This window comes from Psammomys obesus, unplaced genomic scaffold (genome assembly GCF_907164565.1).
Source record: "Psammomys obesus unplaced genomic scaffold, mPsaObe1.curated_primary_1811, whole genome shotgun sequence".
In the NCBI taxonomy this organism is placed as follows: Eukaryota; Metazoa; Chordata; class Mammalia; order Rodentia; family Muridae; genus Psammomys; species Psammomys obesus.
Window position 1 is genome coordinate 1,002,548 of NW_026596057.1, and position 25,544 is coordinate 1,028,091.

General features: G+C 42.6%; 1 protein-coding gene and 1 long non-coding RNA gene across 3 annotated transcripts; one reads left to right on the forward strand and one right to left on the reverse strand.

The window, feature by feature from the left end:
- Positions 1 to 775: 775 nt before the first annotated feature.
- LOC129689311 (uncharacterized) lies at positions 776 to 3,885 on the reverse strand. Its single transcript, XR_008722086.1, has 2 exons — positions 2,555 to 3,885; positions 776 to 1,033 (listed from the first exon to the last, which is right to left on the reverse strand). It is a non-coding gene; the product is annotated as an uncharacterized LOC129689311 (long non-coding RNA).
- A 262-nt stretch (positions 3,886 to 4,147) lies between these two features.
- Positions 4,148 to 25,227, forward strand: Hsd17b7 (hydroxysteroid 17-beta dehydrogenase 7). Of its 2 annotated transcripts, none has more exons than XM_055624439.1 (9): positions 4,148 to 4,270; positions 5,900 to 6,103; positions 7,468 to 7,560; positions 8,776 to 8,890; positions 11,889 to 12,083; positions 13,963 to 14,067; positions 14,268 to 14,324; positions 18,134 to 18,232; positions 21,192 to 21,299. In XM_055624439.1, the coding sequence occupies exons 1-9, from the start codon at positions 4,236 to 4,238 to the stop codon at positions 21,216 to 21,218; spliced, it is 930 nt and encodes a 309-aa protein (XP_055480414.1). In that variant the 5' UTR covers positions 4,148 to 4,235; the 3' UTR covers positions 21,219 to 21,299. The 2 variants fall into 2 exon arrangements, with proteins under 2 accessions (XP_055480414.1, XP_055480413.1); XM_055624438.1 differs by having other exon boundaries at positions 4,149 to 4,270; positions 21,219 to 25,227.
- Positions 25,228 to 25,544: the final 317 nt, after the last annotated feature.

A 25,544-nucleotide genomic window follows, 5' to 3' on the forward strand; every position in this document is an offset into this window, starting at 1 on the left:
AAAGGCATTTAGGTAGAAGGAAACTCTAAACAGAAGAGCAGGACTTTTGTTAGTGACAAGAGAGCTTTAGGGTAAACCAATACTTTGGTCAAGAACAAAGTGGTGCTTAATGAAAGCAGGGGCAGTTTGTGGATAGAATGTAACACAAATACAATGTGAGATTATACACTGTCTTCAGAGTAGGAGATAAGCTTCCTTAGCTTAGCTGTTTGTCCTTAATTGCAACATCAGCTGCTAAATTAAACAAACACAATAGCTTTGTGGTCAAAGGTTGGGTTTTCAGTTAGACATTTTAAAGCTGCCCTGCTTAAAGGGTACAGGAATATAATTGTCTGTGGCTTATGAAGTTCCTATCACACAAGTGAATAGTTTGTGAATTTTATGTCTTTGATGAATAAAGTGTGGAAAAATTGTTATGTATCACAAATGTTAATTTTGGGAGAAATACTTTATAACATAGAGGGCTTATTTTCAATTCTAAAAGAAAAGGAAAAAAGGGTCCTTCAGGCAATGTATACCCTTGAATCCTTTGTAATATGGAACTGGTTCAGGCAGCCATGCAAGGTAGTTCTCACAGGGCTCTAGGTCAAAGGCAGAGAGAAGACTCTGGCCCCAAATCCAGCTCTTTTGAAACAAGCTATTTAGTTTCTACTATAGACACCTTGCCAGTGACTTTACCAGTCTTACAGGAGAACAGATCTATGTTTCAAGGCTGATCTGTAATCACAATTGTATGTCAAGAAATCATTTGCCAAAGCAAAGCCCAGACAACTGCTTTCAGTGCAAAGGGTGTTTTTTTTTTTTAAAGTTTGGGTAACAGAGAAAGTTGAGAGCATTCCTGCAAACACACCAGGCATTTGTAATCTACACTATTCACTGGAATGGCTCTTCGCTATTCACTGATTCACCTCTTCTTGCCCATGTCCTGTCTCCGAGGACTGACCTTCTGCAGCAATATGGTGGACTTTTCTATGATGAGGCAACATCTGGGCTTAACTCCACAGGCCATGGTGGAAATGTGTCTTGTCAGGGGCTAAAAAGCAAATGATTTAATTTCAGCGTAAAACAAACAAACAAACAAACAAAAAAACTATCATAGTCATTCTAAAATAGAGTCCATAAAAATCCTCTGTATTAGGAAAAGGAATGGAACGTGATGCCAATTGTATGTTTTCTCTCCTTTATTTATTCTCTGTAACTCTGTTGGATGATGAATTGTAAATAATTTAATCAGTGATTAAAGAGCCATGCTACAGATGGAGCCTTCTTTCTGTCTCAGGAGGAACAGTGCTGGTCTGTTCCTCCCTATACCTTTGCAGAGACAGGGAAAGAGCTGCAGGTGCACAGTATGGACATGCCTATTCAGGCTATCTGGCAAAAGGCTTGAAAAGGCTTGGACTAGATCTTAGTTGACAGCTAACTAACATGGCTATGTCTCTGACATTTCCAGGCACAGTCGAAACTGTAATCTTCACATGATTGGGCCAGTTCTGAGTCCAGAGTTTCCAGAGTTATTTTGGGAGCTTTTATTGTTATTGCTGTAAAGTTTATTTTGAACAGAAACCTTTGCTAAATCCAAACACTGTCTGTCCCAGGCAGCTGATCACACAAGTATAAATCAACAAAACTATATTCAACTGGAATCCAGATTCAAACTTCACAATAGAGATTAGGGAGGAGTGATCCCGAAAACATTTTACTTTAACCGGCAGAACAGATTTCTGAATAATATGAACATACTTCTTCCAGCAAGACATAGGAGATAAGAGAACGGGTATAAATTCTCAAAGAATAAATAGAGTATTTATGATCATGCTTTCTCTGCAATGTCCAGGATTTCAGGAACCAAGGCCAGGAGTTCCTATGCCTGAGTGGTGGAAACAAGGGCACTGGAGATGTTCAGAGAGGTAATTCTGCTGTCAACACCTATTGCCAAGGCTTAAAGGAAGATATGAGTGATAATCTGCACCCCCCCCACAAACACATACAGAAACACACACACGTTATTCATAAATCTCAGTATGTAGGTTGTTAGTGAGGGTGGAAATTATGTCTACTCAGTTTTTCATTAGCAATTTGCAGGGGTTTGGTTAAGTAGCAGAGAACAAGAAAACTACTTTCCATTTAGAGTTTTATATTTATTTCCTATATGAAAGAGAAGTGACCCACATATCTGTAAATCATTCTCTTCCATAGTCCTTGGATCCTGCACAGGGTAACACATGACCATTTACCAGCAATGAACTGGGAAACTCCCAAATTAGTTTTGGGCATTATTTCAAGGGAAGAGGGGTGAAGAATATGAACAGGAGAAGCCACACAGCCCCAACTGACAGTTGTTCCATAGTCCTGTTTGCAAATTAGAGGCAGTCAGTTCTGGTTTATGAGAACCAAGAATAAGAGCTTTGTTACAGGAGCAAAAGATACATCTCTCATGCCGACCTATGCTACCATAAAAGGAACCAGAGATCAGTGTCAGAGTGTAGGGAAGAGACACATTTAGTACATGGAGCATAAATAATGATAGAGTTGATACACCTACCATTCAACTCACCTGCCAAGGCTTGTCAGTGAGAGGCTGACTCACTGTGTGCCACGCTGTGCTGGTGTCCGACAGAAAAAGCACCTGAACCATACAAACCCAAGATGAGTAGCTTTGCAGCGATTGAAAACAAAACAAAACAAAACAAAACAACAAAACAACAAAACAACCACTTAGCTATACATTAAATATATTTCAAATGTTTTAGTTGTGACCTCCTTATGACCAATTATTTTTAAAATAAAACATTCTAGTCTGACATTCCAGTCCATCCCTTGAAGGTCACAACAGCAGCTTCAGCAGAACAAAAGGAGGAAGACACTAGGATGGAGGTGATAGCGGAGGGACTTCCTCTGAAGTGTTCCAGGCTGGTCCTCCACCCATTCTCATCTGAGATTGTGGTGAGGTGGAATCCCTCCCTGACATATCCAACCTTTGACCTGATGTCTTCCTGGACCGAGTTTACACTAATAACCACCCGATAGAGCTTTAGAAAAAAAAAAAATCTCAAAACACACCTGGAAACATGTTAATTACGTTTACAGTTTCGAGTTGGGCCACTTTCATAGCTACCCTAGGGTGTGGTGTGAATACACCGGCTCCACCCTAGACTCTAAACTCTCTGATTTCTTTCAACGTGAGATTTCTTTGGGAGAGCCACATAGTTTTCTCTGCCCTCTTACAGGTCTCCTCTGATCTCCAGAATTTAAAAAAAGGATCATTTGGGTATAGAATCTCAAGATGAGTGAGAATTTCACTCCAAGGCTTTTAGAAATATTGTTAAGTTACCATCTTTGAAGAACATCTGAAATGATCAGCCTCTTAAGTTTCAGCAGTTAATTGGCATCATTGATCAAAACATCTAGATCAAAGCCCAGAAAAGATCTCAGTCATTTAGGATCATTGCTATTCACAGTAATTACAGCTTTGAGACAGGATGAAGTTTGTTCAGTCATACCATGCGTGAGTACTCATACTTTCACTCAGTGTTCACCATCTATAAAGAGCGAAAGCAGGAGTAGGAATTACAACATCTGCACAGGGTACTTTCATATGATGTGAATTTAATAAAAAGTGGAGGTGATAATTTGTATGCATTTGCCCTTCCCTCCTCCATTACTTAGCCGCAACCCCTCCGAAGTACTCCTCTGCGAGGCTGGGCGCCAAAAAAAAAAAAAAAAGGCCCTTTACAGCAGCCCAACAGGCACTGAAGAAGATGACAGCACACATTCCTTTAGAGTTAGGAGATTCTCTGGTTTTCGTTCCACATTCAGGGTTTGGAAATTGCCAAATTTTCCGCGATTCCCAAGAAGCAACCCGGGACTTCGGTTTCTGCGCCTCGCCCGCCCTCTCCAGCTCCGCCCGCGCACTCGCCTCTCCCGGAACGAGCCCCCCGCCCCGCAGCCACACCTCCAGCCAGCCGGCTTCTGCACGCTGGGGGCGGGGACTGCATGGATTGGCCAGGACTCTCGAGTCACGTGGCCCCGCCCCTCGCCCTACCTCACCCCATCCGGCCGGGAGGCGGAGGGAAGATGCCGGGCTGCGATCGGCAGGTCTAGGGACTGATGACGCAGGAGAGGTGGGGCCTGGCCGAGCCTTGATTGGCCCGGCTGTGCTGGGGCGCGGAGAGTGGTACCGGCTGAGCGCTGGACCCGGCGCTGCTCTGGGTTAACTCTGCTGTGCGGCGTGGAAGATGCGGAAGGTGGTTTTGGTCACTGGGGCGAGCAGGTGAGGCCTCCTACGGAACCCCGGAGGCTACGTTCCGGGGTGCGGGGACGCGCAGGTCGGTGACCCTGGACTGATTTCGGTGGGGACTCCACTGAGACCCTGCTCCGCCCTTCCCTGGGCTTCCCAAGGGGCGTGATCATGCCCGCCTCACTGGGTGCTCGGTAACTGGCGCTTGGAATTAAACATGGCAGTGGAAAGGAGAAGTCGAGCGCCAGTGATTGACCAGCCTGGCAATGATGCAGAGCCCATGCTGTCAAGGGACCTGGAATTTCCACTCAGACCCCGCCACCCCCCAACACCCGTTCCCCACCAGTGGCCTGGTCTCCCGAAAGTAATTACTGTAGGTGCCCACGGTTCACGTTAACCCTAAACACGCGCTGTGTCTCACACTCCGGGAATTTGAATGTCAGCATCCAGGAACTTTAGGACGATGGGAGGCTTTATTCCCTTAGCACACTCCGCATACTCTTCCCCAGGAACATAGAGACCCATCGGTCTCTTGCTGTTAAGGCTTGCCCCAGTGCAGTCACGGTTCAGTTACTCCAGGCTTGCTCAGTTGACCCTTGATCTACTTTATTGCCTACTGGACTTCTCATTTGTCCACGAAGAACGTGTGGAGGGTGGAACCAACCAACCTCTCCCCAGCTTGTTACATTGATATTTTTGAGGAATTGATAACAGGGTTGGTTAAATGGCACTTAAGCCTGTCTCAGTGATCTCACCACACCCATATTAACTAAGCGGGTGTAGGAAGGGTTTGTCTCGGGCTTTTTGTTAGCATGCCAGCTCCTTCCGGGCAACTGGTTTTTGTGCATATAGAAGTCAGAACTCATTTTGTGTAATTTCGATATATATTGTGTGTGCAAATACACACACACACCTAGTCTGATATTTTGAAGTAAGGGTGAATGGGCTCATATGTGTTTGATACTCTGTTGCTGGCAGGACCACCAGGTTATGTGGCTTTCAGACTCACTTTGGGGTTCTGTTTGCTGCCCCTCTGCACCATCTGCTGGGCACTCTCATATTGCTCTTTTTCTGACCTAGTGTGCCAGCCTCTGGGAGCTACAATTGCCCCCATTTGATTGGTATTCCTACCTTCTGTCTACTTGTACCGAGGACTGTTTCTTTCTGTTGGGTATTCTGTGATTTAGTAGTTGACAGAGATTTAACCTCCTGCTGTTCTCCTGAAAACAGACAAATATGCCCCAAACCAAAACCTCACCCGTTCACTTATTGGGATTTACAGTGTTCCTATTAACAAAAATACCAAGAGATGCTAGAACCCTTGCCTTTGAGGGACCTAGGTAGCACAAGAAAATGGGGATATACTAAACAGCTGATAGGATCCCCAGCATTTGCTGGGGTGTGTGTTAAATCACACCCTGACAGGTACCCCAAACCCTACTTCCTGTGTCATTGAACTATTTTAGAGGGGGGCAGCTGGATGTGAGCCTAATCACATGGCTTATCAGGGGCTATCCCTTCACATAACGTTTGGGTATGTTCTGTCCGACTGGGCTTCTCACTGGAGCTCGTGTTGAGGCGATCAAGTTTCTGAACCGGAGAGAAATGCCCGAGGTTAGCACCGTTTCAATGAACTCATGCCCCGTGCGATTGTCTTCTCAGTGGCATTGGGCTAGCCCTTTGCAATCGGCTGCTGGCAGAAGACGATGGGCTTCACCTGTGTCTGGCGTGTAGGAACTTGAGCAAAGCAGCAGCTGCGCGAGACGCCCTGCTGGCCTCTCACCCCTCGGCCGAAGTCAGCCTTGTGCAGATGGATGTCTGCAGCCTGCTGTCTGTGGTCCGGGGTGCAAAGGAAGTCAAGCAAAGGTACGTCTCTTTTTGACAGAGCGCTTTCTCATGTGGTAGGGCAGCATAGCATGTAAGCAAATGAGAAAGGACAGGGACATGTGAGAAGTAATGGGTCTAGTATAAAGTGGGTTGTGCTGAAGGAACCTGTACTGAATGATGTGTAACTCCAGAGAACTTGGAGGTACCCTGTCCAAATTGGCAAAAACATCGCTGTGTCTGACCCCAGGTCTTTCCGTCTGCTCTACTCTGTTCTGTTAGAAGTAATGATGATGTTGTTTTATCCAGATAGAGACACTATGGCAATCCTTTCATCTTTGAGTACACCAATTATGCTGTTTGACAGAAGCCAGAGCTTAATTTCCACACTTACTAAGCATCACTTCTTCATGCCTAGCAAAATAAAGTTTATAAATTAGATAATGGAATAATTAACCCGAGATCCCACTGGCTTCACTTATATGGCAAATGGAGGTTATAGCAACAACAGTGTCATTACTTAAAGTAGTCATTTTAATAATTTGAACCATATGGTTGTTCTATAGCATGATCAAGAAATGCTGGTGCATAATCCATATTGTCAACCAAGTAGATATTTCGAGGTCCAGTTTTATTAGCTGTTGTTCTGTCCTGGGTTACATAGAGGACGCAGTGTGGTGCCTAGGATTCTGGGAGATACTCTGAGCATCATGGGAGCAGGCCCTGCATGCTTTGGTCCTACTTCCAATGGGTAAAGCTTTTGAAGTTTCAAAGCTGAAAAAGTTCACTCAAGTTTGCATGTCTCAGTGACTCCATGACATGTATTCTGGAGTGAGCCCACTGGGAACACCTAACCCCTGTAGGGCATTTACAGCTTCAGGGGATGAGAGTGGCCTTTAGTTTATGGTGTGTAGCCCCCGGCATGAATAGAGTGGTTTCCACTTGTGTCTTCTGTTTGGGTAGATACCTGGCTATCCAGATTCCAGCACTGATAGGTCAAGTCCAACCTGCTATATATTATATAAACTTAACTTGCCAACTGTGGAAGATGTGAACTGGTAAAAAAAAAAGGGCAGTGATTTTGTAAAACAGAAGAGGAGAAGGACAGGTTTGATGGAGAGTGCTCCAGTGCCTGACTGGTGGGCTACAGTTAGATTTTCTTTAACTTCTTTAGCTTTAACTTCTCAGCCCATTGAAACTACCTTGAGCAAAGAAACTCAGTGTTCACTGTGACTAAAGAAACTGTTGAGAAAGAATTATTGCAATTCTGATGTCACGTAGCTTTTGTGGCCATCTTAATTGGTTTGGAAAGGGTTTTTCCGTCCTTGGACCTTCTGTATTCTAGAGATGGAGTGTGGTTGTGTCTCCTCTTTCCTAACAGTGTCATTTTGGCATTTTTCTTGCAGGTTTCAAAGATTAGACTACTTATATCTGAATGCTGGTATCATGCCTAATCCCCAGCTGAATGTCAAAGCATTTTTCCTTGGCATCTTTTCAAGGTAATTTTCATGTTCTAGATCAGTGGTTCCCAACCTGTGGGTCGTGACTCCTGTGGGCGTGAATGACCTTTTCACAGGGTCGCATGTCAGATATCCTGCATATCATTACAATTCATAACAGGAGCAAGGCTACAGTTATGAAACAGCAGTGAAAGAATTCTTACGATTGGGGTCAGCACCACATGAGGAACTGTGCCAAAGTCTCACAGCATTAGGTAGGGCGAGAACCACTGTTCTAGATGAGCTGAGTGCAAGGAGGGTGCTCATTTTGCTGGCAGTGGTTTTGCCTTTCACGTGTATGTTGAGTTGGGGGATGCGGAGACAGATGAAGATGCATAGCTGGTACCACAGTAGGCAAGTCAAGACTCATCTTTGTGGGAATACTGCATGTTGTCATGGTTTTCACAATGTTCTAAGTCTCTGGAACATTCCATCTCGTCAGATGGCCTCTGTCGCTTGATATGGCTGAATGTGCCTCTGGCGGAACCTTTTTAGAGAGGGCAGTATTCTCAGAGAGCCTCCAGCACCAGCAGGCTGCATCGCAGGATTCCTAGCTGTGTGTCAGGTACTCTGACCAGTAAGTTGAGGGAATACAGAGAATTAATGTCTGCCCGAGAGATTCCAAATACACAGGAGGATAGTGGCTTTCAAAGCTCTCTAACCACAAACCCGAGTCAGAAATACATCATGTTTGCAGCCCAGTGCATTTATTCATAGAGATTTTTCATACAGGTGACCTGCTCACTTTCTTTGTATTTTTTTTCCATGAAAATAAAACATGCACCAATCCCACTATTAAACTGATGTCACAGCAAGACACTCCGTTAATTTGTTTGATGTCCTTAGAATTCCTAGTGAAAAAGACAACCTGCTTAACTTTTTTTTTTTTTCTTGGTAATTAAACACACTCGGTGAAGGCTGTTTCTCATGGCATAGCTGTGACTGCCTGTGAACAGTTTATCTATAACCTGATTGGGTAGTGGGAACAGAAAAGCGCGTTCAGTACACTGTATACTAGCGGGAAAGAAGCGGTTAGTATTTCACGTGATACTCCCAAATGTCCAAGAAGTTGATATGTTATCATTATAGAATCATATAAGGGGGTGTGTGGGGGTGTGTATGTGGGTGTGTGTGCACATGCGTGCATGGAACACTTTTAGTATTTTCAGTTAAAGGAGCTTTAAAGAGTCATGATGCTGTCTTCTGCTGTTTCAGAAATGTGATTCATATGTTCTCCACAGCGGAAGGCCTGTTGACCCAGGATGACAAGGTCACTGCTGATGGCTTGCAGGAGGTGTTTGAAACCAATCTCTTTGGCCACTTTATCCTGGTAAAAAGGCTTGCATCCTACTCATTCCATACTTATTATTGTGATTCTGAGAGCGGGGATGGACACATTACTGTTTTGTGAAGCTTGTCAGCTTATGGTTGACATTAAACCTTTGAGTATTTAGGTCTGATCACTGGCCTCTGAAAATGTTGCTTACATAGAGAAGTGAGGAAGTAGATTATTGGATACACAGTTACCTTTTGAATCAACACACATAACAGCAGAAAAAGCACATTAGTTCTGCTCTAAATAGATCTACAAACTGGGCTCAGCATCACATAGCCTGGGACAGGAACCATGCTGTCATTAAACTCTCATCTAGAGTTCACTGTTTATTATCTTGGTTTCTTCTTAGGTGTCCATACTTGGATGTATAATTCTAGGTGCAGGTAGAAGATTCAGACATGCAGCGTATCTAATGTGTTCTGTGTCGTTGCCTCTGACTCACTCTTATGGGACAGCGTTAATATTGAGAGTCAATGGCCAGCCGTGCTAGCATTATAGCTCATTGATGCCGGGAGAACTTCTGATGCGAAGTTTGCCTGCACAGAACCTCTGTCTGTTATTCCTCACCCCTCTTCTTTGATCTCAGTTTTCTCTTAGTCAGACCTCGCTAAGGCCTAGCCTGTGTTTATTAGAAGTTGGAATGTGGAACACTGGAATGTTACCAGTCATTACAACAAATGAGATAAATATTTTATGTTTTTACGATGGCCCCTCAGGCGTTTTCTTAAGAAGACATAGAAAAGTATAATATGAATAGTATACTCTCATTTCTATAAACAAATGGTTTTATATATATATATATATATATATATATTAACATGGCATAGAATGAAACAGAACACTGGTTGTCATTTGATGAACTGGATTACCAGGATGTTAGGAATGAATAGAATATTCTTTTAATATGGTTTAGTTTTTAGTGATATGGAGTATCACATTTTTAATGACAAAGACCTCCTAAGATACAATGTTAGAATAGGATTAAGTTCTTCTGTGATCTTTTCTTACCTAACTTTACAGAGATCCATCGTCTAATGTTTCCTTGATCTCCTTAAAATCTTCTCCCCTTTCTTCACCATCTTCTTGAATTATTAAATAAAACAGTAATTGAGTAGTGTTGGCTCACCCCTGCATTCTAACACATAGGCTGAGATGGGACGATTGCTGCAAGCTTGAGGCCGTCCTGGGCTGTCATAAAGTGGTAGTGACAGAGAGCTAATGCTAATTCCTTAGTAGCATTGATAGTCTTGTTTTGATGACTCTTCTGTTCACAAAGTTAAATTGTTAGGAAAGCTCCTGAGAGCTGTGGTCGTGGGGGAATTATCAGAGGTGTCCTAGCGTGTCTGTATGCAGCAGACATGTCATCAGGGGATTCTGAACCCACGTGCCAGATAAAATGATGCCAAGGCTGTGATTGCAGTGCCTTCTACTTCAGTGAGGTTTAGGAATCTGACCACATTTCATGAAACACAAACTTGAATTTATGGTTCACGTGTAAATGAACAAACAGATCCATTCCTAGTTTGGTTAGCATAGAAGAATAAGGACCAGGCAGTAACCGTTGGTCTAAAGAGTGTGTGAGCGCCAGGTTCCGTGAAGTGTGTGTGTTTAGGTGTGGGTAGCTGACTCACATATGTATGGTTTTTCCTGACGGTGTTTGGCTTATTTGCCCCTGCAGCATGGGATGCATCCAGAGGCTTTGTTGGTAGATCTTTCTTTAATGAGCTAATGTTTCACAGTAGTTGTATATTTACAGAACTTTTGCAATGATAGTACAGAGAGTTCTTGTACATCCTATACTCAGTTTCTTATTTCATTTGCATTTTATGTCAGTATGGCGCACTTGACAAAATAAATGATACTGATATATTATTAAGTAAAGGCTATGCCAGTTTTATTAGGTCTCATTATCAGCTGTGGGAGTCTGTCCAGGGCCTACATAGGTTCTTCGTTGTGGTAGTGTCAGTTAATTTCCCTGATGTTTGTCTCGTGGTTAGATTGTAGAATGTTTTTGCAAAGACTGTAAGATACAGAGTGCCTTTCTCATCCCCCTCATGTCAAGAGTGCGTATTCCTAGACAAGGCACATTTGTCATGCTCTTATCATCCCTGCGCTTGGGAGACGGAGGCAGGAGGATTGAGAATTCACAGCCAGCTGGTGCTGCGTGAGCTCCAAGCTCACTGAGATGCACAGTGAGAGCCTGGTTCGGAATGGTGATGACAACAGAGTTTATGAACTTTTCATGTTGACCTCGGTTACTTGCCTTGAGGTGGCTTGTCAGGCTTCTTCACTGTGAAGTCATGCTGCCTTCTCCACACTGTAGTGTTCAGAAGGCACTTGCTCTGTGTAACCCACACTGAGGAGGTTGAACTTCAACTTCTTAAGGATGAACTATCTATAAAAATTTTTTGGAAATTTTTCTCTCAGAAAAATTTTTCTCTTCCATTTTTTAAATTTAATTCATTTTTGTATTCATGCAGAATCTTGGTTATATATTTTATATGTTAAGGTTTTTTTATTTAAAAGTGCTATTTCTCTCTTTAGTTTCTGTAGCGTATACTACTTATTATATATGGCATAGAATGGTACTTAGAAGTACTTATAATTATCCGTACAGTTTTTTTTCTTGATTTTCTTTTTTCATTTTAAGATGTAAACCAAGACAAACTATTTCTAGAAATGAAGATCTCTGGGTTCTTGTTATATAGACATTAATAGCTCTAGGCCTTCTCAGCTAATAAACCAAGGAGATAAAATACACATATTAACTCATGGCTTTATACACATCTATACATACATGTAGCCAGTGTAACATGCAGAAATACTGATGTCTGCAACCCTAATCCATTGCCGCCTATAATCATTTCAGCTTCTTCCTCTTCTTACTTCCATGTCCATTTACTTGTTGAATTTGAATATACATGTACAGAAATTGTCAGCACACACCGCTGGTAGATCGCGGCACCTCTTACACGGTGTCTTCTTCACTCAGATCCGGGAACTGGAACCACTCCTCTGCCACACGGACAAACCCTCTCAGCTCATCTGGACATCCTCTCGCAATGCAAAGAGGTCCAACTTCAGCCTCGACGACATCCAGCACAGCAAAGGCCAGGAGCCCTACAGCTCTTCCAAATACGCTACTGACCTTCTCAATGTGGCTCTGAACAGGAATTTCAACCAGAAGGCAAGGCCTGTCTCAGAGAGACAGAGGTTAACTGTCAGAGTTGCTATTTCTAGCGCAGGCTATTCCACTAACTGTTGTAACAAAATCCTTGGGGGAGAGATGAACAATGCCTGTCCTCTGAGGAATATGCAGTTTGTGGCTCTTGATTCTTGAGGAACTCTGATCCTCTGCTAATAGAGTAACACTGGACACTCACTAACTACAATACAGCCACTGACTAAGTACTTCTAGTGCTGTCGTCTTTGTCCTCTTCTTCTGTGTGTGTCATTTAATGTCTTCCCCACTGCAGCTAGGTGGCTCTGACCTGTGTCCGTTTCTTCCCCACTGTAGCTAGGTGCCTCTGACCATTACAATTTTCAGATGGAAACACTCAAGTTTTGAGAAGTTGAGTCATGTATGGAACCCCACACCTCCAAGGTGCTGTCATGTCACTAACTAAAAGGCAGCCAGTAATTAAAAACCTTGTGGAAGGTGATGGATGCTAAGGCTCCATAGTTCCATCCCTGTGAGGTTGCAGATTGAGAGGATATTTATATAAAAGGGAAAATAACCCTTATAAGTCGTGCTGGCTTCTGACCACTGTCATCTGGAAGTCACTGCTGCTTTGAATGAGCTGATTGCCCAGGTCCAAAATTTTAACTGGCATTCTCATCTTTCCCATTGATGTTTCCTGGTTGTAATTACAGCTTGGAGTAGAGTGTCGAGCCAACTATGAATTTCCTTCTAACATTTTGAGACCTTAAAAGTTTGTCACAGCTGCTTCCAAGTCCTGTGGACACTCCCTTTTTAGAGGGCTGGGCTAAGCTGAATTTGTTACATGTTCCGTAAAAAGCTCTGGGATTTTATTTACATTTTAGTTGTCAAAGTGTGGCAAGTTTGATCTTCACCATCAGGATATGTAATTTCTTCTTCTTGTTTCTTCTTTGAGCATGAAACTTAACAAGCCATGCCTAACAGCCAACAGCAACCAACAGTTAACCAGCAAAAATCCCACCTCTTGTGGCTCTACTGTTTATATACCCTTTAAAACGTCCCCAAAATTCCACACGTCACACAATTGCAGAAGCTATATGTAGCTGGCAAAATCATGCTCCTGTTAGAGCACGAGGCAAATCATAGTCAGCTACTACAAGGCAGCCACAGATCTCTATACCTGGGATTAAAACAAAAACATATATTTCTGTGTTTTTTGTTTTTTATGTTTTTTTTTTTTAAAGAAACCAAAATTACAAAATTCTCACTATAGAGATGTGGGCCTATGTTCCTATCAGGCAGTGGGTCTCAGCCTTCATAATACTATAACCATTTACTGCACTTCCTCATGTGACTCCAAACACAAAATTGTTTTCAGTGCTACTTCATAACTGTAATTTTGCTACTGTTATGAATCGTAACGTAAATAATTTTTGGAGATAGAGATTTGCCAAAGGGGTTGTGACCCACAGGTTAAGAGCCACTGCTATAAAGAAACAGCCTATGTTTTTAGTGTATTTAATCAGAAACTAATTGAAGGCAAGAATTAAACTCAGAATGCCTGTTATATACTTATTGGGATTGATGAATTGATCTTTAATTAAGCCAATAATAGAAGATGCTGGTAATCAGGCCCCACTTTCCTTTCACGTCATTGATTGGCATTTCTTTAAACTATAAATTCTTGAGAATAGACTTATCTTGTTAACTCTTGCATCCTGATCCCACCAAGTAGTTTTAGACTTAAATGGTCCTACCATAAGCAGCAAGGACAACTGAGAGTGCACACTTGCCATTCCCTGGTTTTCTGGTTCAAATGTGCGTGCATTTTATTGATGAGCATCCATGAACTAACTCAATGTGCATCAAATGAAAATCTTAGTGTGCCTCTCCTCTGTGCTCCTAGGGTCTGTATTCGAGTGTGCTGTGCCCAGGTGTGGTAATGACCAATCTGACATATGGAATTCTGCCTCCCTTTCTGTGGACGTTGCTCTTGCCGGTGCTATGGCTTGTAAGTAGCAAACACTTTATTTTTAATTTGGAGTTATGACATAGTAAGAATTCAGCTCAAGAGACAGACTTCTATTTGACTTGAAGTTTTTGTTTGTGCTGTAATCATAAATGCAAATTTCCTTTCGTTAAGTGATTTTGTTGTTGTTGCTATTACTGCTCTAAATGGCCACATAATACCTGTTGTTTTCTTTTTACCAGCTTCGCTTTTTGGCAAATGCGTTCACTTTGACACCGTACAATGGAGCAGAGGCAATGGTACGCTACTAGTTTCATCACTTGTATAGTGGTTTTGTGATGGAAGGTGTAAGCTCGCTGATGGCAGTGAGCAGTGTGTCAGCAGAAAAGGGCTGTCAGGCAGCAGTTATCATTGGGGTCAAATGATCCTTTCACACAGAGGTCACCTAAGACTATTAGACAACACAGATATTTACATTGCAACTCATAACAGTAGCAGAGTTACTTCACTGATACTTCAATGAAATAATTTTGTGATTGTGAGTGATCACAAGGTGAGCAGCTGTATTAAAAGGTCCCAGCGCTAGGAAAGTTGAGAACTACTGCAATAGTGGTGCAAACCCCATGGACAAGAAAGCTCTATTTGGGACTAAAGTAGGTGCCATGTAACAAACAAGATGTTAGAAGCTTGACATTGAGCATCTGCTGTGACGCTGGTTACTGTGACTATAGAGAACACACTTCTGTAGAAGCAGGACACACCAGGAGCCCCAGGAGAGGCTGCAGCGCCAGTCCAAGCAAGGGATGATCAGTGAGTGATTTCCCATGGGGTAGGTGTGTCTTGTGAGATAGGGATAACAAGACCTTTTTTTCTTACGTAAGGACTTTTCTTTCTGGAGCTAGAGAGGTGCCTTAGTAGTTGAGAACACTTGTTCTTAGACATGACCCAGTCTGATTCTCGGCGCCCGTGTGGCAGCTCATAGCTGTCCATTAGGTTCTGTTTCAGGAGATCCAACAAACCCTTGTGACCTCTGCAGACACCTGGTATGTGTGCAGTGCAGAGACCTACATGCAAGCACATACAATAAATCGAAAGAAAAAACAAAAGGATTCTTCACCCTCTCTCGGTATTAGAGGATCAAGCTGCCTTACTAGAAAAAACAGGATTTCCTTGAATGATGCTTGACAGTTGGGCTGCCTGTGTTTCCTCATCCATGGCAGGCATTACTCAAGAGCCATAGCTCTGTTTCCCTCTGTGTACTAAAAATACCTTTGTATATTTCCTAACTCAGAGGCCCAAAGCTTTACAGACAACCTCTGCTGATGGGTCAGAATCCTCGTACAGGAAGAGATTTGCCGTATACTCTTCATGCCATCTGCTTAGAATCCTGTTGTCTTATTTCTGAAGGGTGAACTCAATCCACTGGATCAGGACATTTATCCTAGAAACTTGAGGGCTAGGATTGTGGTGTCCGTGCTTGACTGTTTCTTAAATCTTGACCAAACTGAGTTTGGGGGGAAACATGAGAGAATGATACACATCAAAGAATCAAAAAATTAAAAATAAAAAATAATTTTTCTTTTTGTGAGAACACAAATCGATCGTGAAAACAAGTGCTTTTAGACTGTATTGGTATAGTTGCCAAGATGTGTATAATTATTAATGTGTAGTCCCTTAGGGATTCCTCATTCTGCACATCTTCCTGAGACTTTGGTGTGAAAGTCTTGTCTAGGGGTCACATATACTGAGCATCAGTGGTGTGGGATGTGTTTAGAAGAGAAAAAAAAACTCTTTTAAGAATAGCTTAGAGTTGTGTTTAGAAGAGTAATGAATCCATAAGATAGCTAAGAAGACAAGACATCTCATCACTAAGTAGGCAATGCTGTCTGAATAATGAGGACCCAGGACCCGTTGGGGCTGGAGTAGTTAAACTTGACTTTGATTAGAGTGAGGCCAGGTCCAGGCTCTGAGGGGCTAGGTGATTTGGATAGGACAAGACCGTGACCCCAGTGTTAAAGTTTAAAAACTTTATCGTGAAGGGCTGGAGAAGTAGGGGCTAATAGTGCTTGCTGCCCTTGTTCAGGTCCCAGCACGCACTTGGCAGCTCACAACTGTCGGTACTCCATTTCAAGCGTTCTGATGCCCTTTCAGGCATATAAGTACATGGAGGCAGAACACCCATAGAATAAAATAAATGTTAAAACAGGATCCATCATGATCTTGTTAAAATTTTCTAAAATGTACACAAGTAGAAGGACATCACCCAAGACATCTGTCCCATGGATGCCTGCAGATGCTGGCAGGGATGGACAAGGGTGGCAGCACATCATGGGAGCAATCGAATCATTTACAGTCTCTGTGTAAGTGAGGGGAGCTTGAACTTGAGCTAAGACGTAGGCCAAACATGAGGATGCCGGAATGACATTACCCATTCAAATCCAAGTTCTCCGGTTCCAGTCTTGGAGCCCTTGAGCTTGTGTTTCACACACCTAGGCCTTTATTATAGGCAAAATAAGAATGAGGGCAGTAAATGGAAGCAGGCAGGGGTGCTGCAGAGGACTCAGTAGAGTTTTTAGTAGTTTAAGAGTTTTTCAAAAAATGATATTAATCAGCAACAAATACCATCTGATGGCTCAGTGGAGCAGAATTGAAAGTTTAGAAGTTGGCCCACCACCATACAAATATTTAGTGTACGATAATGATCAGAATTAGAGGGGAAACGTGCTCCTTCAGCAAAGTTGTCGCCAAAAGAGAACTTATGATCTTTATTTTCTGCTTGCCACTAAAGTAATGTTATGCTCTAAATAATTGAAAAGATATTTATGTCAAAATTAAAATTCAAAATCATTCAAAGGAAATACAGGAAAATTATATGAAGTTTCAGAATGTGAAGGCTTAGCTAAATGTGGAAACACATAAGAGTGAAATGAACATAAAATTAGCATGATAATAACCCCACTATAAATAAAGCACAAATTAAAATACAGAAATGATCTGTCTTAGACGAAAAGTAAATATTTTCTTAGTAAGTCAAGAACTCCAGCAAATGGGAACGGCAAGTGGAATCACGCCCAAAAGCTGTAGACACAAAGATTCTGAGCAGTTTTGGTCATGTGAAAAGATGCTTCACCTCACCGGTGCTAATAGAAGTGCAAGTTAAATTTATAATTCAGAGCTCAGCTCAGATTAGCAAAAGTTTGGAAGTCTGTCGCAGGGCTGTGACGGCTGGTGGCAAGGAAAAATAAGAACATCCTGCATTACCCAGGTTCTGTGGAGGACCCACGGGCAGGATGAGTCCTCCAGGAAAGGCACACACCCTCTGCCCAGAAGGTCCATTTTGACATTACTTTTATAGATGTACTCAGGCTTTCACAAAATGATGTTCTCCTCATCATGTCATGGTTTAGTTTGTGATCACGAAGACGGCAGTCTCCCGGGTATGTTTTCAATTAAAAGCTGAACACACCAGTTACAGCTCACTCCTGAGATGGGATTCAGAAGCAAACGAAATAGCTCAGTCTACACAGATTTGACAAACTGAAGCTATGATGCTCAAGTGAAAACTTCTGCGTGTTATGTTTCCACGTAAGAAAGAAGGGTATGTGTTTCTGAATGAAGAAGTGTTTCTTTGTGTGACCACACACGAAAGAAGAGTGGGTTATTCTCAGAGATGACAGCCAAGTGGCCGCAAAGTTGGAAAAGGAGGAAGACTTCCTTTTCATATCATGTAAACATTTTGGACTTCTTACTGGTCAAATATTATCCCAGTGACCTGTGCTTTACTGTAGTGTGTGTAGGAATGATGTTAAGTAAGCCAGTGGATGAGACATGGATTTATTTGCAGGTTAAGGGAGAAGATGGCTGAGTGAGGATTTGTTGTTGTTCTGCTTTGTTCTTTTTTTTTTTTTTTTTTTTTGCTTAGATTGATTCTCAAAGTCTACTGTGAAGCAGGCTGCCTTACCTTCTCCCTTCAAAACTCTGCTAGCGGCTTCTGGAGACATTTGGATTAGCCACTGGTTTTTGAGAGGAATCTCACAGTGTCAGGGAGCTCTGTGAAGTGCTGATGGCAAAGAAAAGCAGCACCGCTGATGTGGTTCTTCTTTTCCAGGTGTGGCTTTTCCACCAAAAACCCGAGTCTCTCGATCCTCTGACAAAATATCTGAGCTCCACCACAGGCTTTGGGACTAATTATGTCACTGGCATGAAGGTAAATCTGTTGATGTTGTCACGTGGGAGATGCCACCATGCTGATGCTCTGGGCCTGTGAGGCTGGCAGCTTCTGCGCCCGCCTTCACTCTGGCGTCATCCTGGTCCACTTCATAGCTCTCTGCCTCCTCCTGTCTCAGCGCTGTGTGCAGCTTCTTTCTCCTGAAGCTTCTCTTACCTGTGTTCTTGTTGGTGTCTGCTCATCCTTCAGATCTCTGCTTCTTCCCAACCTTCTCTGGTCTCTTTCGACCAGGCCCTGGGCCCTGTTGTGGGATTTCGTGTACTTGTTCCATGTAGTGCTCACCCTAGGTGTCCGTGTCAGCACATAAGATCATACCCATTTCCCTAGTATGCTGCCTCACACAGAGACTTAAGTAAACATATCATGAGTCATATGGAATACAGACCATACTTCTATGTGAAGTTAACTTGTCTCTGAATGTACCTTCTGTTTGAGATAATTATCAGCCTTGTCAGAGAGGTTTTTTTTTTTTTTTTTTTTTTTTTTTACACAATAGACTAGAGATAAAGGGTATAGAATAGAGCAAATCAAATCAGTATTGTGTCTTCTGTAGTCTAATTAAAAAAATCAGGAAGAATTGCACAGCGTGTCAAGGGAATGAGAGTATGTACTTGGGACTACAGAAACATGCTGTAGCTTTGTCACAAACAAGGCTTATTGTAGTTTCCTGCTTTTCTTTGCCCTGTTCACTGAGGATGCATTGGTAGAAAATAGAGCTAGATTGAGGCAAGTAAGTGACCTCTGTCAGTTTGGCAGCAGCACTGAAGGGCTCCAGTGCCCTTCAGCCATGTGTGTTGCTTCCATGTCACCTGCTGCTAAAAACCAGCCTTTCATAGAGTTTTTGGAATATGTTGTGTTGGATAGCAGTGACTTGAGAATATTTTCAGGAAGTGGCTTCTCAGTCAGGTAGAATTGAGTGACGCCTCACCGCAGTCTACCTCTTTCTTGCTGGGCTCACCACAGTGGATTAGCCTAGGTATGGCTTTTAGCTGTTGAAACAGTCTAGCAGTGTAGAGATGACATGGTTGATGTTGGTGTTTACACATTGTTCTTTACTACATGAATTGTTCCTTTGTTGTTTTGTTTTAGGATGGGGTCTCATCAGTACATTCTGGCTGGCCCGGAACTATGCCTTGGTTGGGGTTTCTCTTGCTGTGTTTTATCATGACCAAAACCACGTGGGGAGGAAAGGGCTTATTTCATCTCACACTTTCACATCACACTCCATCACTGAGAGAAGTCAGTGTAGAAACTCAAGGCAGGAAACAAAGCAGAGGCCTGAAGGACTGCTGTGTACTGGCTTGCTCCCAGTGGCTGGCTTACTTAAAGACAGCACCCAGGACCATCATCCCAGGGATGGACTGCCCACAGTAAGCTGGTACTGCCACATCACTCATCAGCCAAGAGAATACACCACAGGCTTGCCCACAGGCCAGTCTGGTGGGATCGTTTTCCTGAACTGATGTTCCCTCTTCCAGAGTGACTACAGCTTGTGTTAAGATGACATAAAATTAGCCAGCACAAACCGGCTGTATAAGCCAGGCTGGCCTGCAGAAGTAGATCACAGAGATCTGCCTGTTCTGCCTCATGAGTTCTGGGATTGAAGATATGCACTACCATGTTCTGAGTTTTTTTTTTTTTTAACTCAAGTTTGAGTTAATTTATTATCCTTTACATCCAGGTTAATATATTGTAGAAAACCCTGTTGCAGCTTAATAAGCTTACTTTGGGGCTTTCAGAGTTTATTCAAATTTGTTATCTTATAACCTTACAGGGGAGAAAATCTTTAATTCCACAAACTCAGGTGTTTCATTAGTTTTCTACAAAATGCATTGAAAAAGAAGCCAGGTGTGGTGGCGCACGCCTGTAATCCTAGTATTCAGGAAGGCAGAGGCAGGTGGATCTCTTGAGTTTGAGGCCAGCCTGGTCTACAAAGCAAGTCCAGGACAGCCAGGGATACACAGAGAAAACCCTGTCTTGAAACCTCCCTCCCCCCCCAAAAAAATGCATTGAAGAAAATATTTTAGCCTTTGATTCATTTGTGGGAAGGAAATCCGCTTCCCCTCTGTTGAAGGGAAGGGGGAACTAGGGGCTGCTGATAGACTTTGGAGGAGGGGGAGTTGTTGCGTATTCGTTGATAAGCCTGCTGTGCTGCAGTGGACCTCCAGACCCATGCGGTGTGGACCAGCTTGGCCAAACCTACTGTGTCACAACACAAAAACAAAATGATGTGAAAGCAGGAAGGGGGAGGAGAAGGGTTGGGATAAGAGAGGAAGAGAGGGCAAGGACAAGTGTAACCCGAATGCAGAATTGTTGAGGAATAAATTTAAATAAAGGTGAGATTGGGACAGAAGAAATCTGTAACGTTTTCAGTTTCAATACAAAGAACTAACAGGATCAAATGAGGGTGAATGTTATTTCCAGAATGTTAAAGTTTTCTTAATCCCTGGCCTTTCAGTTTTAAGAAGATCCTGCTTTTGAAGTTTAGGCTCCATGTTGACTTGGAGAAAAGAAATCCTGTTTGTAGGAGCTGAAAGATGGTTCCTATGATAGTTAAAGTAAGATTTTTCTACAGGAAAGACAAGAATGCAAAATAATAGTGACTTAAGAAAGAGCTTTCTTGTACATAGAATCCCTTTGGAAGGGGGGTGACATCTACAGGAATGCAGACTTGATTTCCTTTCTCCCTCTTCCCTTTAGTGGTTGGTTGGGTACGGAGGAGTTGGAGTAGGAAAAACACTCACATTGGGTATCTCACTTTCTGTGTAAAGCAAGAAGTTGGAGGCTAGATACCTGCAGAGCGTCTATGTCCTCATGTTCTCATGGTTTCCCGTCAGTCCGAGTGGCCCCTTCCTGCCGCTTCCTGTGTTCTAGTTCTCTTACTATATAGATGCCCTCCCTTAACTCACATGCCCCTTTGTTTATCTTTCTGTTGCAGCCCTCTCTATTTGTGCTTGTCTCCTAGATGGATGTAGATGAAGACACCGCTGAAAAGCTTTACCAGACCTTACTGGAACTGGAAAAGCATGTGAAGCTCACCATCAAAACATCAGATCTCCTGGGCTGATGGCGGCGATCTCCTGGGCTGATGGCGGCGATCTCCAGAGCATCCCATACCATTTGTGCATTCTGGGGCACGTGGCTTTCCATGGTTCTGGGTGATGCACATTTGTAGTGAACCATAAGCCGTGATAAATCTTCCTCCTCCCTTTCAGAATGATCTCCAAGACCCTGTGTGCAAGCCCATGTACAGGCATGTCCACACTCCTGAGAAAGGAGTGGCAAAGTAGAGGGGCCATGCCCTTAAGAATAGTGTCCCGTCAGAGTGGCTAGAGGCTTCCTTCAGCTTCTGCCACCTGGGGCCCAGCAGGTCAGACTGTGTGACTGGGACACAGGTACAGCCTGGACCTTCTTTTCATCCCAGCAACCACTAGCTTCTTTGTCTTTTCTCTAGGATGGTTTTCTCACTCTCCTTACGTCCTTCCTCTGCTGCTTCGGATCATCTTACATGATTGTCTGTCTGAGCGGGTCCCCAAGCGACTGCCCATGCAGTCAGTCTCAGGAGCAAAGCTGAATGTGTTTGGGCCACGAGCGCCATTTCTTCTCTTGAAAAGCGTTTCGTTTTTATCAGGTAGCGGAGCCAGCCAGGAGCCTCATCTTTCATAGCATCTGCAGACGTGTCCCTCATGAACCGAGTATCTTCATGATCATATTGCACTGGAATTAAACTTGCAGCAAAAAATTATTTATTCATGTTTCAATAAAATGAAAAAAAAAAAGCCCTGAAAAACTGCTTGTAGGCCATCTGATACACAGCAGAAGTAGAACATAGTTAACTTTTACATGTCAGATGGTGAGGTTTTTCAAACCTTTTCTCTATAAATCTTAAAGAGCTGCACCTGAGCATCCTTTGGTATAAATGAAAATGTGAAAGGTGGCTACATATTTTTTTATCATAAATAGAGCCATCTTATCACTAGGAATATAATAAAGTCAGTTAAAACTTTGAACAAAGTGGAAAAAGATACATAAATATAATTTTCCTACAGCTTGTGGTATGAAATTATTCTGATCAGAGGTTCTCTAATTTTGTTGGTCAACAAAATCTTGGTCAAGATTCTTCTGTGAAGTTACAGGTGAGGTTGGGTGGCTTGGGACCCCGCCCCTGTCTTTGGGAAACAAGGGGTGGTTCCTCATTCTTCTTCCACTCCAAACTCCCATTTGGAAAAGGCTCCTCCTCCACCGGGAATTCAGGTTTCTCGCCTACAAAGTGAAGCAGTCTCCGCCCTCATGGGCTTGCAAGAGGAGTGAACTAACACCCCGAAACACGGGATTCCTCATTTTGGTGAAGAATGCCAAGGTTGTTAGTGATCAGGAACCCAGAATGCCTCGGTCCAGACACTGCCTTTTTTGAGGAACTGTTGGCACCGTCCTTCGACGGGTGATCAGATGGTCCCTTCTGGTCCCCACATGTTTGCAGGAGACATCCTGGCAGGGATGGATAGGGAGTATAGGCCCTGCGGCTGGGTAACCATGATCTAAACTTCCCTTGAGAGTGGAAAAGCTTGCTTGGGTTTTGATTACTTGTGGGTTTAAAAAGATGTATCCTTTTTTTTTCTAGGGTTGTCAACTTATAAGCATCAAGTTATTCATAGAATTTTATTATCTTTTTTTACTGGCTACAGTAGTAATTCCCTCTGTTTTATTCCTGGTATTGCTGTATTTTTATTGTCAGTGGTGCAGGAGTTTTTCCATTTTGCTGGTGTTTGCAGAGAACCATGTTTCTGCTTCACTGATTTTTTTTTTTCGACCTAGTTGTTTATATATTGTCCAGACAGATTTTAGCTTGGCTTGTTTTAATTATCTTCTTTTCACTTTCTTTGGGTTAAAATAAGCTCTTTCTCTTTTTTTCCATTCCTCGAGGTGAAAACTTAGGTTCCTTATTTGGGAATTTTTCTTAATTGCTGCTGTAAGTGTTTAATAATATAAACATCACTCTCAGCCCAGCTTAACTGCATCCCATGTTTGCTGAAATATCATCTTGCTTTTGTGTTCTTCATTTCAGCCCTACATTAGCTTATTAATCTCTGTTGAGGTTTCCTTTTATGAATTATTACAAGTTTTATCTAATGCTCCTAATTTTAGAGGTGTACAAGGTGATGCTTGGCTGGGAAGATGGCTTCGTGGTTGAGAGCACTGGCTGTCTTTCAGAGGACCCAGTGTTGATCCCAGCACCATATGGGGGCTCGCGACCATCTCTAACTCCAATTCTGAGGGATCGGAGGCCTTCTGGCCGCCATGGGCACCACACAGGAAAACAAGTGGTTCTTTTAAAATTTGTACTGATTTGTAAGTGTAGTCTGTTGGGGTTTTCGAGTTTCATTTTGGTGCAGTCAGGATACGTCTAGTCCTATTTCTGTTTTAAATTTTTTGGGTTTCATTTAGGGTTCTGCCTAAATGAGGGTCTTGTGGATTTTTCTCCACACCACGCTCGTATTTCCTCCTTGGAACGCTCGGGGTGGCTCTCTGTATTTTGTACAGAGTTCACGGTTGCCCTTCAGGCAGATGTTGTATGGGAGGCCACACCACTGTATGAAAACAGCGTTGCTCATCTTTACATCAGTCTTCAGTTCTGTTGCAGTTTTTCTTGCTCTAAGTCTTTTCTGGGTTTTTTCTTTAAATTTGATTCATTTTATTCTTAATTAATTTATTTACTTGGCATGCTTGGGCATATTGAATTCAGGGCTATGCAGTTCATCTCCCTTGTAGCTGATTCCCTAGGCAGGAATGCTGCGAATAGTAGTTGTCGCCTGAAGATTTATCTTTCAACTTTGTTTTCTTCACTCCTCAGTGAGGTCTTTGATAGTTATTGAATCTAAAATTTCATCATGTCCCTCAGGTTTTATCTACCTTTAAAATAAAAACAACAATATTTATCTGAGGGCTGCAGAGATGGCTCCGCATGTAGGAGCGCTGTCTGCTCTTCTAGAGGACTCAGGCTCACTTCACATCATCTACATTTGGCTCACAATTATCTGTAACTCGACTTCTAGGGGACCCAGCATTCTCTTCTGGCCTCCGTGGGCACCAGACACATGAGTGATTCACAGCCATGTTCAGGCGAAACGGTCAGGCACGGTGGTGTGTTCCTATAATCCCAGTACTGGGGGAGGTAGAGGCAGGCGGATCTGCAAAGCAAGCCCAAGACAGCCAAGGCTTCACAGAGAAACGTTGTTAAAAAAAAAAAAAAAACCTAAATAAATAAATAAATAGAAAAAGTAAATAAAAGAAAAATAAATCTTAAAAAAAAAATTCCAAACCATTAATGGGGGTGGGAGCTAGTGAGAATCAGGTTGTGATAAAGTGAAGATCTCCTCACCCTGAATGCTTCCTGATAAACATTACAAACCGGCTGCCCACAGCCCTTTTCCTGCTCTGCTCCAGGCTAGCCCAGAGTATACACTCTCATCCCTCCTGAAGCATCCTAGCCACACTGGAAGCTGCTGCTCTCAGAGACATATACCAGCATTGAGTTCCTCTTATTTTCCATGTATTGATAGAGGGTGCTTTAAAAAAAACAAACCAAACCAAACCTATTTTTGTGTCAGACTGTGTGTTTATGTATATTACACTTTCCTGTTGGATTTTTTACCTTTGATTATAAGAAATATATATAATAGGAATGAAGCTCTTGCCTAAAAATAACTTTGTCTAAAATTTGTACTTCTCTTACGCTTTCCTGTTTGATTTTCCACCTTTGATTATAAGAAATATATATAATAGGAATGAAGCTCTTGCCTAAAAATAACTTTGTCTAAAATTTGTACTTCTCTTGTTTATTGTCCATTAACATACCAAAGGATCAGCTCCAAGACCTACTGTTGTTACTCATTGTTGTATTTCTAGCATTCAGTCAGTGATTGGCACTTAGTAGGCTCTTGATAAATATATGAACAGTTGTTTGAACAAGTGCATATTTGAAAAAGTGTCATGCTCTTTGGGTTTAGACTCAGTCGATTTTTATTACGTCACAGTTTTAGAAAGCTACTGTTTATCTTAATTTGCAAATAGCATTCCGAACACCACACTAGAGTTATGGAGGCTCTGCTGTTAATTTCTCATTTTAGGACATTATGTTATACTGATAAATACACTTCCTTCTCACATTGGTGTCTGCATTTGTAGGTTAACTCTTGAAGAACAGTCTGACAGCATCTTTCACAAGTTAAAGGTGAATGTGCCATTAGCCACTCAGCGCCTCTAACTTTTTCCTTAAAGATATATTGAAAGT